Here is a 17,560-nt window from a genome sequence, read left to right as displayed (position 1 = left end):
GAAGAACATAGCTATAATACTTGTTAACTTGATAAGTCACATTTTAAAGAAAGGAAAATACTTAAACAAGTTTGAAAAACTAAACACAAATCTGTCTGAAGAACCCAGAAATGTTGAAAGTCAGGGATGATTACAACAATACAGTACTTGAGCAGAACTAGGTAAACAGCAATGGAACATAACAGAGTTCAGAAACAGACTGTGGTATTTATAGGAAATCACTAAAGGTAAAGGTGTATGTCACACCAGTGGGGAAGAAAAGATACACTTAAAAAATAGTGTTAGAGGGACTTCCGTCGTGGTCCAGTGTTAAAGAATCCGCCTTACAATGCAGGGGACGCGGGTTCGATCCCTGGTCAGGGAACTAAGATCCCACATGCCACAGGGCAACGAAGCCCACACGCCACAACTACTGAGCTCATGCACCTCAACTAGAGAGCCTGCGTGCCACAAACTACAGAGCCCATATGCTCTGGAGCCTGTGCGCCACAACTACAGAGGCCACGCACCCTGGAGCCTGCGCGCCACAACTAGAGAGAGAAAACCCACACACAACTAGAGAGAAGCCCGCATGCCAAAACAAAAGATCCTGCATGCCTCAACGAAGATCCCACGTGCTAGAAGAGCCTGCGTGCCGCAAACTGCAGAGCCCACGTGCCCTGGAGCCTGCGTGCTACAACTAGAGAGAGAAAACCCGCACGCCACAACTAGACAGAAGCCCGTGAGCCACGAGGAAATATCCTGCATGCCTCAACAAAGATCCTGCGTGCTGCAACTAAGACCTGATGCAGCCCTAAATAAATAAATAAATAAATGATAAATAAAATCTTTAAAAAAAATAGTGTTAGAACAAGAAGTTTCAATTTGGGAGGGACTTTGAGAGGTATTTTCCAGCAAATATCAGAGGGAAGAAACACCTTTGGGATAGTTTTCCCAGCTCTAGTTATCCTGCATTTACCTGGGTGCAGGCCTCTTGTTATCTCTCCTTTCATCATCCAGGGCTCTTTATCCTGCTCCAATAAGGAGATCACATCTGGTTTAGAAATGCAAAGACCTGCATATAAGAGGAAATAAGAAAATTAGCTATGCTGTGGATATTCCAGAGCTATGACACAGTCTAAATGGTACTGAGAGAAGAGAAACATTGTAGGAAAATGCTGATAAAGTCATGAAAGACTACTGAAGTGGAAAGACTCCTAGGGGGAGGTGGAAGGAGGAATATACTCTTACCCAATGAAGCCAGGTTCCTATAGTTCTCTAACATCACCTTCTTATACAAAGTCCTTTGAGCAAGATTCAGCCATTCCCACTCATCTTGGGAGAAGTCTATGGCTATATCCGTGAAAGACACTGAATCCTGAAACAACACAAATATAATCTTGCTCAATCAGTGTTCATGCCCTGACTTAGCTGGCCTTAGGGTAAAGTTATGTTGTTCACATTTGGGAAAAAAAAACTGTGAGTAACTGCCCTGGGGGGATCTAAATGATCAAGGTCATGTAGTTATTTACTGAAAAACTTTTCTGCCTATATTTATATATATTAAGAAAAAGAAAAAATATGAGCGATAACTCTCTGTTCTTGAAGCATTTTATGGTGTGAGAAGACGTTCTCAAATAAAAAAGTGTTGACTGCATTCAAAACAGAAAAGCATCAAGCACTAAATTATTTTATCTATGTTAGGAGTTAGCTCACTTTCTACATGGAAAAACTAAAGAGCTATATTTATATATATTAAGAAAAAGAAAAAATATGAGTGATAACTCTCTGTTCTTGAAGCATTTTATGGTGTGAGAAGACATTCTCAAATAAAAAAGTGTTGACTGCATTCAAAACAGAAGAGCATCAAGCACTAAATTATTTTATCTATGTTAGGAGTTAGCTCACTTTCTACATGGAAAAACTAAAGAGCTCTGGGACTGCAACAGAAAGTTTCAAGGAATGATGCTGACCTGATCAGTATGACTTCAATCTCCACAATATATTCTAAGAAATCTTAGTGTTCTCGAGATACTAAGGGGTATGCCTAAAAAGAATGAAAGAAAAAAATGCCCAGCACTATTATTTTGTTTTGAAAAACAAATATATTTAGATTAGGAAAGAACTCATTTGGCAAGTTATTTTTTGATAATCTGCAGAGAAGTATCAAGAGATGATATGAGGTAAGCACATGACAGGTAACCTGTGTTTTGTTACATGGGCTGAATTTCTAACCAACCAGGAAGTGAGGCCAGTTCTATGGTTGATGGCAGATTTTTCATTTCTTTCTTTTTTTTTTTTTTGTGATTTCACTTATACCAACATCTAAGAATGAGTTTTAAATAAAATCAGAGAAAAAGGTTAGATTATTATTCCAAAGAATTCAGACTCTGTCACTTTCTAGCTGGGTGATCTTTGCCAAGCCAATTAACTTCTGTGTGCTTCAAGATTTCCTTCCTAAAAAAATGGTAATAATTTTAGTACCTACCTCATGGCAGCACTGTGAGAATTAAATGAAGTAACAGGCACAGTACCTGGCTAAGTACTCAAGAATTTTTACCTATGATAATTATGAAGGAGAGATGGGAAAGAAAGAAGAGCAGGAGGCCAGGAAGAGGTGAAACATTTGGTTTAGTATTTCAATAAACGTTTTACCTATATTTTATTTTAGTAATTTCAGTATGCTATAGTAGTTAAGAACATGGTCTCTGAAGCCAGATCACCTATGTTCAAATCCTGTCCTGCTCAGCAAACCTAAGCTATTAGTTTTGGTTTCAACTGTTGAAGATATTTTAAATACTTCAAAAGAACAGTCTATTGCATTTACATAAAAATATTCACCATTTTTGTTGCACTTCCTTCATTCCTAATGTTCCAAATTCCCTTCTGATATAATATCTACTGGAAGAACTTCCTTTTACAATTCTTTTAAAAATCTGTCTATGAATTTTCTTAATGTTCATTCACATGAGAAACTATTTCACCTTCTTGAAGGCTATTTTTACTGGACATAGAATTCTGGGTTGACAATTCTTTTCTTCGAGCACTTTAAAAAAGTTGTTCTACTTTTCTGACTTCCATGGTTTCTGATGAGAAACCCACAGTTATCCATATCACTGTTGTCCTGTATGTTAAGCACAGTTTTTCTCTGGCTGCTTTTGAAGTTTTTTTCCCCTTGTCTTTAGTTTCAGCAGTCTGATTATGACATTTCTGGGTAGGGATTTCTCTGGGTTCATCATATTGGAGTTTGATGAGCTTTACAGATGCACATGTTTATGTCTTTCACTAAAGTTGGTAATTTTTCAGCCATTATTTCTTCAAATTTTTCTACACTTCACTTTCTCCTCCTTTTTGGGGGACTTCAATGATAGAAATGTTAAACATTTTGGTATTGTCTTATAGGACCCTGAGGCTTTGTTCAATCTTTTTTCTCGCTGTTATTCAGATTAGATAGTTTCTGTTTATCCTCAAGTTCACTAACTCTCTCCTCTGTCATCTCCATTGTGCCACTAGTCCATCCAGGGAGCTTATTTTGGTTACTGTATTTTTCATTTCTTGTTCATATTTTCTATTTCTTTGCTGAGGCTATCTTTCCACTCATTTCAAGAATGTTCAACTTTACTTGTTGGAGCACTTTTATAACAGCTGCTTTAAAGTCTTTATCAGATAATTCCAACATCGGTGTCACATCAACATTAGTATCCAGTGGTGGCCTTTTTCCCTACGAATTGAAATTTTCCTAGCTTTTCATTAGCTGAGTAATTTTGGATTATATTCCTGACATTCTGGATATTATGAGACTCTACGTCTTGTTTAAATTCTATGGAGAATGTTGGCTGATATTTTGTTCAGGCTGCAAGTTCTAACCAGCTTTCTGTGGGTGGTGGTTTCAACAGCAGTTCCATTTTCAACTCTGTGCAGTGATATTCACCTTTGTCCTACTTATGCACCAGTCAGTGGTCAGCCTGGTCTAAGGCCAGCCTGAGACCTTAGTTCATGCTCATAGACTATGGTATGCTCTTCAGGGTCAGATACATACATGAGCAGCTCAGAGTGAGCTGCTGATGAGATCATAAACAACTTGATGTGGGTGACTTTCTCCCTCTCTGGGATCTCTCCAGTACTTTGTTTCCCAGGGGGCTCCCCTTTTTCGTTCTCTGGCCAGATAACTGGGCCTTATTTATTCCATTCCATTGTGCACTTACCACTTTAAAAGGGGGATTTCTGCTCCCCTCCCCCTCATTCTGAGCATTAGATCCCTTTGCCACTTCTTGAGTCTAAACTAGAAAGTTTCTCCTGCAGTTCTTTCTATCCATGCCAATGCCTACTTCTGAGTTCTGTGCTTGTTGAATCCATGTTAAGAGATATTGGGAGGAAAAAAAAAAGGTAATCACACTGCAGGTTTGGTGGGACTTCACATTTTGGGCTTCTTTCCCAATCTGCCTGTTATGTACTTTTTAGAGACTTCAAATTGCTTCTTCATGCATTCTGGAGCATGCATGCTTCATGCATGCATGCATCCCAGCTTTCAGTGGGAAAGACAGGTGGAGCTTGCTTAGTCCATTACCCAGAACCAGGACTCTCCCAAATTCAGTGCAAAATGTTATTATTTTTAAAACTAATATTCCATTGGAAATATAAACACTCCAGATGTTCAGGGCTTCTTGTGCATTAAACATCATATTGTAGTTCTTCAGTAGCACATATAGCTAGTGTTTATTATGTGCCAAGTACTTTTCTAAACACTTAAAATATATTGACTCATTAATACTCACAACAGTCCTATAAATTAGGTACTATTATTATTCCCATTTTACGGTTGAGGGAACTGAAATTAAGGTGATATATCTAGTATATGGTGGAGCTAGAATTTGTACCCAGGCAGTTTGGTTCCAGAGTCCTTGTTACTAACCTTTATACCATACTCTGGCACTCTTAAAATATTTTCTTCTGACAAATAACAATAATGCTTTTGTTTAAAATGTATATATGCTCTAAGAAACAAGTTCCATTGGTAGTACATGTTCTGTGGCATTAAATCTGTTTTTTTTTTTTTAAAAAAGGTATTTTGCTTTAAGTTGCTTATTGTGTCTTTGATGTAAAATAAAACACTTTTAATATTCTAAGTTGTTTTGATTTGATTAGATTTTAAAATTTATGTACCAATTTTTATAGTTTTATAATAATTAATTTGCTGGTGACACTTGTTCAGCAGTTTAATCAGAACATGAGTTATAGTTCTTAAGGTTCTATTATTGGTCAATAAGGTATTAATATTAAAAACATTCTGGAGTAGAGTAAGTGTGAGAAACTCTCATCTGCAAGAAATGAAAAATTAGGAATTTAGTCCAAAGAAATCAGAGATGAGGGCAAAAATTCAAATACAAAGATGATAACTGCAACGCTCTCTATTAAATAGTAAAATATTGGCAACAATTTAACTATGGAACAACAAAGGGCTGATTAAATAGATTATGGTATTCATCCTAGAAAGAAAAAAGGATGTAGTACATTCCCTGGCATTTTAAGACACTTATGGCTCCAGTCAAGTAGGGAGGGGAAATCTTTGTTTACTGTGGCAAAAACGTCACCCATCTCACCTGCGCCTGCAGATCTCCTCCACTTCCTTCAATATGCAACTCAGAAATCCCTTCCTCTGTGACTCAAGCCCTCCCAATGCCTCCTCCTTCCAACAGTGAGTAAGATTGTGCAGGATTTCTCACCAAGGTGGCAAAAAGGAGCTAAAATAAGCAGATTTCCTCCTGCCAGATTGTGGCCTATCACAGAGCTTCATCAGTACAGATGAAGGGGCACCTTCTTGTAATTCACCCAAAGGCACTCATTCGGGCTATTAATGGCCCTTCCCCTCCACTCCACAGGAAGTCCACTCTCCACCTGCAGCACTGATCACACTGTAAAAATAAATGTTTGTTACCTTTTCATTTCTCCAACAGATAGTAAGCTCTCTGAGAGCAAGGATAGGGATTTAGGGACTAGGCAGATCGTGGCTCTCGAATCTCCTCTAAGGACTGTATTTCTGTATTGTCAGATACTTATGAAAAAAATGAGTACAAGGGAAGGGCTCACAGTGGGTCATTTCTTGAGTGAAGAATAAACACTGAACAGGAAAAAGTGGAAGCTCTGTAAGAGTGTATTGGGCTGTTTGAAGCTACCTATAGCCCCATTACTCGTCAGAAAGAGAGGAAATAGGAGCCAGGCCTCAAAGTGGGAAAATTTTCAGAAGGAAACAAACAATACCAAATCCTGAAAAGCAAGGGAATACTAACCAGGGACATGGCTTTAAGAAGTTCAATTCCCATCACCTTCTCCTTTTCCTGGCTCCTCACATGGAGAAGGGCTTCACCCTGAGAGGGCACAGCTGGGAGGAAGAGAAAAGAACGGTGACAGACTCTAGTGAGAGACTCTAAGAACGGTGAGTAGCTCAAATAATCAAAACCTAGAAACTTTTCCCTTCAGCTCCCTCTGTTCTCACTCCCCTATTCCTACTCCACCCTCCTCTCACAGCCCAGGCACTCCCTGGGAAACCTATAATTTACAGCTGGGGTTCTGCTCTGCTCTGGATTTTCAGGCTGAGGACAATCTCTCTCTTGCTCAAAGCCACCCATTCATTAACAACAGAGATGTATTAGGCGTGCTGCATATATTCACACTCTGATGTGACCTTCACGACCTTCAATGAAAATAGGGAATACTGTCACTGTTTCACATGTGAAAGCTCTGGGAGGTGAAGTCTTTTGCACAAGTCACACAGCCTGTAAATAATGGAGCCCACTCATCAACCTAGGTCTGCGTGACTCTACCACCCAAGCTATATGCTCAAGCAGACGCCAGAATATAACAAAAAAAAACACCCCATGTGCAACTAACTACTCAGGACTTATAGTCTACGAGACTTGAAAAAAGCCATCTTCCCCAGAAAGAGGTATTACCTTTGTTACAATAGAGTCCATGTGGCTTACAAATAGCTGGACCAAAAAACTGTCAGGAGACCCAAGTTCTCCTTTTGCTTTCTGACAAACTATAGTTCTGAAGAAGTCCCTGGCCACCTCACCCCACCCCCAGGCCTCCAGCCAAGCTTATTCAATCAGGAAGAGGATAAAAATATCTGACTTAATTCTGGTTTCTTTCCACTAAACTCCACTGCTTTTTCAAAGCATTATTATAATGATGAATGTAAGAATGAACGCTTACGGAGCACTAGTTACTATGTGACAGAGACTACACGAAGTGCTTTACAGGTATGAGCTCACTTAATCCTCGTAACAGTCCTATGAGGTACAGAATATCATCTTCATTTTACATAACAGAAACTGGGTCAGAAAGTTTAAGAAAAAAAACTTGCTCAGTTGAGGTCTTGGGATCTGAACTCTTAGGGTCAGCTTCTTCAACTGTCAAAAGTGGTTAAGAATACCCACCTCAAGCAGTTGTTGAGGGGATTACATGAGGGCCAGTACAGAAGGGGACTCTGGAGTCAGCCTGTCCTGGATGTGAATCCTGGCTCCTCCACTTACTAGTGATTACTTGTCCTCTCTACGCGTCAGTGTCCTCATCTATAAAAAGGAGATAAGATAGTTTCCACCTCATAATGTTGTGAGGTTTGGTGTTACCATCCCCAAAAGATCTTAGAACCATGTCTGGGCCACAGTAAGCGCTCAGTAAACATTACCTATTGTTACTGCACGCAGTAAAACAAGCAAAGAACAATAAGGCTATGAGCAGTGCTTCTTTCCCCTCTCTCTCTCTCTTTACTCACTCTGGCTAGGGGCGGGGCGGGGGGGTAGCGGGAGACAGAGAAGTGTGAGATAGAAATGGGGGAGTATTTCTGTTCATCTACTAAAAGGTGACTAAGCCATGGAAAGGCTGGGATCCCTCAGCACTTCCAGATGAAGCTGTGAATCTCGCCTTCCTCCCAAGTCGCATCCCACAGTGATAATATGGGACAGGACTCTTAACAGATTAAAAAATAAAAATGTTAAATACTGAGGTCCTCCTTGAAGAGCAGCACAGCACTCAGAGGTAATGTTCTAATGGGGAATGCTCTCTCCCCTGGGTCCTTGGAGATACGCAGACAGACCTGGAAGGGGAGTGTCTGATTAGGAGACTCTGGGCAAGTCAAGACCCCTCCCTGAATTCAGCTCCACCCTCCGGCCCGAGGTGACCGTCCAAGTCTTTGGACTTCTGGGTCCACCAGACTCTGCGGCCAGGGACATCCTCTTCCAGCACTTGGGCCCAGGAACAGCACCCCAAACCTTAATTTTCACTCTTGCAGCCGTACCGAGGCCGTCTGCCACTCTTACCTCCATACTTAGTCCCGTGGACGTGTGTAGTGTCCCGATTTCCACACCCTCCAGGAGGGGCAGGCAAGAAATGCTTCAGCCGCACCGGCCCAACCAGGCGCCTTCCCAGGCCTCCAGGGCTTTGGGCCACACTGGGTTTTTGGTGGTGGAGTCAGGGTGTGTGGGGGGCTGGGGTGTGTGTCGGGGGGTGGTCTCCTCCGTAGGCGTTTCCAGCTCTCAGCCACGTAAAATCCTTCATTCGTCCCAATACACGCCGTCGCTCACATGCTGCTGGGACGTGCCAGGTGCACAAAAGACACGCGCAGAAACACGGGCCCCAGTCACACACTTGCCTCCTCTGCGCCCCACCAGTCACATCTCACACCCGCACACACTCTCCCCCCCATTCACACACGTACCTGCCTCCTCCTCCCGGTCACACACACACACCACGCGCTGACGGTCACAGTAGCCAAGTCACGCGCGCACGCTCACGACCCCCCCGCCCCCGCATGCAGGCCGGGACGCTGCCCTCTCGGCGCCTCCCCGCGCCCGGCTCAGCCGCTGCCGCCGCCGCCACCCCACTCAGACTTTCTCCTCAGAACCGGCCAGACTCGCTCACGTCCGGGTTTCAAGTCCTCGTCGGAAGTGGGCGTGTCCTCCCAGCGCAAGGGCCTTTGGGAAACGTAGTGCAGACAGGGGTGGCGGCGGCTTTCTAAAATCTGAGGACTAGGCTGCTAGGCAGGGTTCCTCTCCCCGGCCTGGTGATCACTGCCCTCTGTCCCCTATTGGTGCCTCCTGGTCCGGAATAGAGCTACCTAGAAGCCTTTTAGCTTCTGGGTCCGAGAAGTATTGGCGGCCTCCATGAAATGAGCCGAGTCCCGGGGACTTCTGGGAGCCTTCGCCGGGCTCGGAGTACGCAGGCGCAGCTGTCAGGCACTGAAAGCCGAGACCCGAGTAGCCGCTCACCCGCGCCTCCGCCGAAGGTGGGCGGGGTCGCAAGAACGTGGAGCGCGCAGGCGCCTTGAGCAAGGGGAAAAGCCAGGGAAGTGAGCGGAGCTTAGGAGAGGCGGGTCTAGGGGCGGAGCCTTCGGGATAGAAGAGCGGAGATTTGGATTTTGCCTGGTGCTTTGTGCAGTTGCGGGTGTGTGTGTGTGTGTGTGTGTGTGTGTGTGTGTGTGTGCGCGCGCGCGCGCTGGGGTCTAGGGGAGGTAGATAATTTATTTCCAAAGGTCTACAGATCAAGAGGAACTGTACTTAAGAAACGACGTCTTATGAGCCTCATCAGCATCTGGACTTAATTTACATGACAAGATTCTTGACTTTGAGCTGATGCTATAATGAGATGCGATTTGGGGAGGGGGCCTTGGAAGTCGGTGATTGTTTTGTATGCCGAAGGGAAATGAATCACCAGGGGCCGGAGGGCAGACTGTGGTAGGCATCCATTAAGGTGGCTCCCAAATGATCCCCGCCTCCTGCTATTCATAACCTCATGTAATCCTCTCCCCTTGGAAGTGAGCTGGACCTAGTGACCCACTTTTAATTAACCAAGTACAAAGGTGAGAGGATGCCACTTGTAATATTAGGTTACATAAAGGCTTCGGCTTCCACCTTGGGTACCCTTCTCTTGCCTGCTCACTTACAAGGAAGCCAGCTGCCATGTTGTGAGCTGCCCATGTGGAAAGGAATTGATGTGTCCAGCCAAAGGCCAGCAAGGACCCGAGGCCAGCCAACAGTTTTAATGAGTGAGTTTGGAAGATGATTCTCCTCCCATAAAGCCTTCAGATGACTGCTGTCTTGTTGAAAGACCCCAGGAGCCAGAGGCACCCAGCTGAGCCATGCCTGGATTCCTTACCCAAAGAGGTTGTAAGATGACAAATGTATGTTTGTTTTAAGCCACTAAGCTTTAGCGTAGTTTGTTACACAACAGCTAATGAACATACTATCACAGCCCTTACTCTGTGATTCAGTGAGTTAAAATAGGGATTCTATCAGTAGTCAAAGATACCACATTGATAGAACTACAGCAGCTGCTATCACAATTAAAACCCAAGTGTCATTACCTGCACATATGTTTGTTTTTCACTCAACATAATAATCCACTGCTGTTGCTCCTGAGTGACTGATGGCTTTCTTCCAAATAGCGGTTTAGGGGCCCAGAGTTCTTCCATCTTGCAGTTTTGCCATTCCATACAATTGAGATTCTTCTTCTTCCAGCTGGGTGGTACATCCTCTTCTTAATAACCGAGCCCTGAGTGACACACATTTTTCCTATTCAAACCACAGCCAGAACTGGAAGCAATAGTGGCTGAGTAATGCAGGATGTGCCTCGGCAGTCACATTCTGGAATCCATTTTCAGGCAACAGAAAGGGAAGCACAAACTTTGGGCAGTTGTCTAATCATATCATAGGTATCATTAACAAATGCTACATACCCAGGACCTTGGAAAATAACCATATGGGTTTGTGGTCATTGTACCTGCTACAAGCTACACTAGATAAGAATCCCCCCAGGAGCCCTCACTCTGCACAAATACGTCATTCAGGAATTCCAGTGGAAATATTCATAGAGACTTAGATTACAATCTTTCAAGGGTACTCAGTCTCCTTTCTGTTGACTCAAGTCGATGTGGGACTTGGATGCCATGCCATGGAGTGCTTCTAACTAAAATAAAACCCTAGTGCAGTTTCAACCCTTGGGATCAATGATGAAATAAGGTAAAAGTATCAGATATCAGAACATTCTTAGGATTTCTGTGTTGTGACCATTTCATTTTATTCTCATGATTAACCGTTGCCCTATACTCCAGCTACTGCACATGCCCTAGTTCAGTACACTTTCCAAATGTAATCACTGTCATGAGAAATCCCAGTACCTAAAGGAGACAGATTTTTAATATGCTGGTACTTCATGTCAAAAGAACATAGAAAAGCTACTGGACTCTGACAGGGGAACTTGCAAAAGATAAGTCGGGGGTAGGGACATAAATGATCCACTCCAGCACTATAAACTCTTGAATTCTTTCAAGTCCTTACATATTATGCAATGTAAATTCTAACCCTCAAAATGACATTTCCAAAAATGTGTCCTAGATTTTTGATAGTATAATAAAGGATATTAAATATTTCTGGATGACGTGAATCTCCTCCCTGTCTGCATTTCAAACTATAGGTCATTTTAAATCCAAGAAAGCAATAATGGTGGGACTAGAAAAGCAGACTCAAGAGTTTTGTCACAGATTTATGGCAAAGAGAATGAGCAGGGAGGTTTCTTAAGGTTTGAGAAAGTCAAAGTTTTCTAAGATGCTTGAATCCTTCGTGATAGCCACATTCCAGTTACATGGATTCAAATCTTTCCCAACACTTCACTTTCATTTAAGAGAAGTGGCGAGGTTGGGAATTCAGTAAGTATCGTAGCTCAGCAAACACCTGGATCTACTGTTGCACTTGGCTTTCAGGATTTGCCAGCCCCGCGGTTAGAAGCAGCTAAGTAGAATCCCAACACAATCATAGAAAGATCTGACTTCAATGCCTTTCTTAAGGTCAGAATTTCAAGTGGCCTTTCACTTTTAATTATCTAATTTCATTGTAAACAAGCATCACACTTACTTTTGGAGCTAGCATTGCTGCCTTTAGTTTTTGGTAAGAGCTATCCAGCCCCTCGTGTGCAGTGGGCTGGACCCTGCTGCATCATGAGTATCCTTTCCTAACACAACACAGGATTACAAGTTTCTCTTTTAACCTATCTCTTTCAATCAGCCCTTAATATTCTGCTTCTCTGTAGTCTGAGAATCATCCTCTAGTACCAATTTCTATATGAGAATAAAAGATGACTCCAACTTAGAAGTTAAATATTGAAAGGATACCAGATACCTTGAAGATTTAAAGAACCAAACAAAACTAGGATGTGAGGATGCAGGAATCATTTTAATGGATCAAACAGGTAGAGATGCAGAAATCTTTAGGTTGCTGCCAAAGGTTGACTCAATTCCACCTATTTGCGGTCCAGGAGTGATGTTCCGTATCTTTATAATAGCTGTTACAACAAGTGGCCCAACCAATCAAAATGAATACTGACTAAAAGAAAACATCCCTTATGGCCCATATATAAAGCCTAATATTTGCCCCGTGTCTCCGGTCAAAATACAAAGAATGAAAAACGTGACTGGCTTAATTAGTGCCATGTGTGACTGGCAGTCCAACAGAACAATACAGAATGAAGGCAAAGTGCCAACAAAGAGCTAGGAAACGCCTGTGTTAAAGACAAAAACAGATTTCAACATATATACTGAAAAAAATATATATATACACACACACATATACACGCACACATATATATTCAATATTAATTTTGACTCTATGACTACAAGATTATTTTACACATAAAGTTCTGCAAATCACATATTGCATTTAATATATTGTGGACAGACAATACTCCATAGGAGCATATGTAGAACTTAATCTCTGCTAACTGAACAATACTGTATTGAATAATCACAATTTAATCAATCTGCTTGGCAGGATACTGAAATCCTATTTGTTGTAATTAAAAAGACTTTGCAATAAACATTATTTATATCTATATATTTATTCCATTGGGATGAAACTCCTAGATCTAGAATTACTGTTTCAAAAGGAATGCATATTTATAGTGTGGAGAGGTCATGCCATATTGCCACCCCAAACAGGAGGAGACAAATCTACACTGGTAATGATGAACAACCTCCTGTTTTCCCACAATGATAACTAGTATGGGAAATTAACTGCAGTTTAGATTTTAATCCATCTGCGAGTCAAGAAGAGTCGTTTTAAATCTGTAATTTTCTGAGCAACGAGGTTAAGAACCTAACAAATTTTCTTTATTCGAGTTCTTCCACTGTGACACCCCTGTTGGTAAGCACTGCCTAGTTCCCCGACTGCTTTGTGTCATTGCACTCTGTTCTTAAACGACATATTTTTTCATATGTGTTGTGTATTTTCTGCCAGTTGTCTCTTACATCTTTTTTGACACCTTTCACCATATCGAAGTTTATTTAAATCTTTGTACAGGCCAGCTTACTCTCTTCATGTCTTCCAGGGCTCCATGTCCTACTCAGTAAAGCCTTCCTCCTTTCTGTGTTTGCCTCTAACATATTATTTCATAATTAGAGCCAATAAATACAACTGTATTATATTTCTCTGTAAGGTCTAGGTATGCTTCGCTTTTTGGAGAGTGGATAATCAATTGTTACAACATCATTTCCCCAATAATGAAACACTAATCTTATTACATACCAAAACATTTTTTCAACGATTCTTTTTTTTTTTTTTTCGCCTCACCACGCAGCATGGGGGATGTTAGCTCCCCCACCAGGGATCGAACCCACACCCCCTGCAGTGGAAGCACAGAATCCTAACCACTGGACCGCCAGGAAAGTCCCACCAAAACATTTTTTAAATGTCCTGCTATGTTTGACAAATCATCCTTCCTTGTGTGGTTTTCAACTAAAACTGTCAGAGCAAACACATCCTACTGGGGACTCTGTTGGGAGTGACAATTTACAAACATTTTAACAGTATTACTTCATCTAGAAAAACATAGTATTTCTCTTTTTATTGACATTTCCTATTGTTCAACAGTTTAATAACATTCTTTCACTTCTATTCATAAGTTGCTTTATAGTTTTTCTTGTTTTTGATGGAAGAGTTGTATTATCCTCATAGAAATAATTAGAAACTTTTATGTATTTTTCTCTGCACTGGAGCAGGAGTCAGCAAGCTTTCTCTGCACAAGGAGAGATAGTAAATATTTGAAGTTTTGCAGGCAATACTGTCTCTGCTGCAGCTACTCAGGTCTGCTATTGTAGAGTGAAAGCAGCCCTAGGCAGTATGTAAACAAATGAGCATGGCTGTGAGCCAATAAGACTTTATTTATGGACACCGAAATTTAAATTTCATATAGTTTTCATGTTGTCTTAAGCTATTACTCTTTTCACTTGTTCCTCCATTAAAATAATTTTATTTTAATGAATTTATTTATTTATGGCTGTGTTGGGTCTTCGTTTCTGTGCGAGGGCTTTCTCTAGTTGCGGCAAGTGGGGGCCACTCTTCATCGCGTGCGCGGGCCTCTCACTATCGCAGCCTCTCTTGCTGTGGAGCACAGGCTCCAGACGCGCAGGCTCAGTAATTGTGGCTCACGGGCCTAGTTGCTCCGCGGCATGTGGGATCTTCCCAGACCAGGGCTCGAACCCGTGTCCCCTGCATTGGCAGGCTGACTCTCAACCACTGCGCCACAAGGGAAGCCCTAAATTAATTTTTAAAAATCAGATCATGGGCCATACAAAACAGTCAGTGAGGCTCTGGCCATGAGTCATAGTCAAGTTCAGTCTGCCTCAAGGTTAGTGGTTCTTTGAAAGTTTAATGGAATTCACGCATAAGCCCAGGTGACTTTAAATGATCAAATCTTGCCAAATTTTCTAATTCTTGAGTAACATGTCAGAAGGTTTAACTGTATGCAGGTGAACCTTGTCTTTTCCTCTGATTGTTTCAGTTCTTTCCTTCCAGGTGGCCTCCTCACCCATGTTCTCTACACACTTTCTAAGACTGTTGTCAGATGTAATTTTCTCACCAAGGTCACAGCACCTTACACTTTATGCAGATAAATGAGAAGCCATAATACTAACTCAACATTATGGAATCAAGTTTTACACCAGAACAGGCAAAGCCTCACTGATTATCTTGAAACGCCTGTTCCTGATCTAATATCCGGCTTCTCTTAGCTTCACTCTATGCATCATTTTCAGTCAGAGTTGCCTATGGTAACTTTTCAATGTCTGAAAACAATGTTTTTAAAAGAGCTAACATTACTGAACGCTTAGTATGGACCAGCCATTGTGCTACACACATCTTATGCATTAACCAATATGAAGGATCTCAACATAAGTGTTTACATGAGGAGTAAATGAATTCTATTTTCACTTAAAACAAAAATCTTCACGTTCTAACTGCAACAACATGAAAAACAAACGTGTACAGGACAAGAACAGAATAGACAGAAAGAAGAGAGAGAACAGGTTTTAAACTGCTGGAGAGGTCTATCTGAGTCACAATGTCTCCGGACTAGAGTGATGGGAGTGAGGATGGATTCCAGAGAAACTTGGGTAACAGATCCACAGGATTTGATGTAGCAGGTAAAGAGGGGCGTGCAGGTGACTCTCCAGTGTGGATTCTCTGATGTGCAAAGTGTGTGCTCTGCCTGAAGACCTTTCTGCTTCTCTTATGGTTGTGGGGTCTCTCTCCCGTGTGCACTCTTTTGTGCTGATTGAGGTGTCCGATTTGGATGAAGGTTTTCCTGCATTCCTTGCATTCATACGGTTTCTTTCCAGAGTGAATCCTCTGATGGACACTAAGGGACTGCCGATGGCTGAAGGCTTTGCCACACGCGCTACATTCATAAGGTTTCTCCCCAGTGTGACTTCTGCGATGACAGATGAGGGACGACTTTGTCTTGAAGGCCTTCCCACATTCAATACATTCATAGGGCCTTTGGCCAGTGTGAAGCCTCTGGTGCTGAGTGCAGGAGGAGTTGTCGCCAAAGGCCTTCCCACATTCCATGCACTTATAGGGTTTCTCTCCTGTGTGAACTCGCTGGTGTTGAATAAGGTGTGTAGTCTGGCTGAAGGCCTTCCCACATTCCTTACACTCGTAGGGTTTCTCTCCTGTGTGAGTTTTCTGATGCTGCGCCAGGTGAGCCTTCTGGGTGAAAGCTTTGCTGCAGACCTTACAAGCGTATGGCTTCTCTCCGGTATGAATCCTCTGATGGGTGGCCAGCTGGGAACTGATGCTGAAGGACTTACCACATTCCCCACATTCGAAGGGCTTCTCGCCAGTATGAATCCTCAGATGGCTAGCAAGGTGTATATTCTGCCTAAAGGCTTTCCCACATTCTTTACATTTAAAAGGCTTCTCTCCAGAATGCACCCTTTGGTGCTGAGTGAGCGAGGCATGATGGCTAAAGGCTTTTCTACACACGTCACATTCGTATGGTTTCTCTCCTGTGTGAATTCTCTGATGGACAGTCAGGGATGAGCCGTACCTAAAGGCTTTGTCACACACATCACATTTGTAGGGCTTCTCTCCAGTATGAATTCTCCTGTGCTGATTGAGTCCGATGTGATCACTGAAGGCTTTCCCACAGTCGATGCAGTCAAAGGGTTTCTCCCCAGTGTGATAATACCTCCAGTGACGGATAAGGGATGTGTTCTGTATGAAGGCTTTCCCACATTCCATACATTCGTAGGGCTTCTTGCCGGTGTGACATCTCTGATGTCGGGCAAAGGATGAGCCGTCACTGAAGGCCTTTCCACATTCCCTACATTTATAGGGCTTCTCTCCAGTATGAATTCTCTGATGCACAGTGAGGGATGAGCTCTGGGTAAAGGTTTTCTTACATTCATTACATTTGAAACGTTTTTTTCCTGCATAGATTCCTGCATGTTTTATTACCACTGAACTTGGGGGGAAAGTTTTCTTAACTGAATCACAGCGGTGAACTCTCTCTTCTGAAATGTCCAAGTGGAACCATCTTCCAGATTTGTTACATGGACACTCTCTTTCCTTAGAGAGGGTTTTGTTGTGAGTGACTGCCTCCTGCCTGAATTGTGTTTTCTGACCTGCCAGCTTCCTTTCAAACAGACCCTCAGAATCCCAGCTTCCTCTGAAAGTGGAACTCTCTAGGTTACTGTTTGAAGTTCTGTCCATTACCACTTCAGCAAATGAATCCTGCTTTGGAAATAACTCCTGGGTTTCATGTATAGACTGCTGGCCTGAAAGATATCAAGAAAATAAACAAGAAACAAACATTTCTTTTATTATAGGCTGGGAAAAAAGGAATCTACTAAAAGGAAAACTGTGAAGAAACTCACTAATTGGTGAATTAAACCCTAATTAAACCACATAAATTGTGCACCTCTAAAACATGTGAAAATGCAGTCTACAATGTATGTAAGACGACCCCAGACTGGGTTCATATGGGAACCCAAGAGAGGTGAATAGAAAAAAAGTTAAATGTATGTGGAATCAGTCACTCATCAGAAGCGTCAGGAGTCGGAAAAATGTTCTGCAATCACATCACCTAAAAATACAGTCTATGACACTCATTCTCTTCACCCTTTCTCACCCCTGGCTATGCAGCTTTGATGCCAGGGCAGTCATCATGTCACCAAAGTTGTTCCAAGAAGCACACCAAACACAAAAGGACAGTGTATTCTATAACGTTCATTAAGAGGCCTGAAAGCCCAATCACT

General features: G+C 42.3%; 1 protein-coding gene across 13 annotated transcripts in view; it reads right to left on the bottom strand.

The window, feature by feature from the left end:
* The window catches only part of LOC132353319 (zinc finger protein 470), an 81,710-nt gene that overhangs the window by 49,133 nt on the left and 15,017 nt on the right, over positions 1 to 17,560 (bottom strand). For 5 of the 13 annotated variants that reach the window (XR_009498996.1, XM_059904431.1, XM_059904430.1 and 2 more), the window contains exons 1-4: positions 8,298 to 8,689; positions 6,267 to 6,358; positions 1,231 to 1,357; positions 959 to 1,054 (exon numbers count right to left, since the gene is read on the bottom strand). Coding sequence is in view for 12 of the 13 variants with exons in the window: in XM_059904431.1 (XP_059760414.1) it covers positions 959 to 1,054; positions 1,231 to 1,357; positions 6,267 to 6,299 (256 nt within the window). In the remaining variant the exon portion in view is untranslated. The other 8 variants (XM_059904422.1, XM_059904421.1, XM_059904426.1 and 5 more) reach the window with 7 other exon arrangements.

This window comes from Balaenoptera ricei, chromosome 19 (assembly GCF_028023285.1).
Source record: "Balaenoptera ricei isolate mBalRic1 chromosome 19, mBalRic1.hap2, whole genome shotgun sequence".
In the NCBI taxonomy this organism is placed as follows: Eukaryota; Metazoa; Chordata; class Mammalia; order Artiodactyla; family Balaenopteridae; genus Balaenoptera; species Balaenoptera ricei.
Note: the sequence above shows the minus strand (reverse complement) of the source record. Positions and strands in the feature narration are given on the sequence as shown.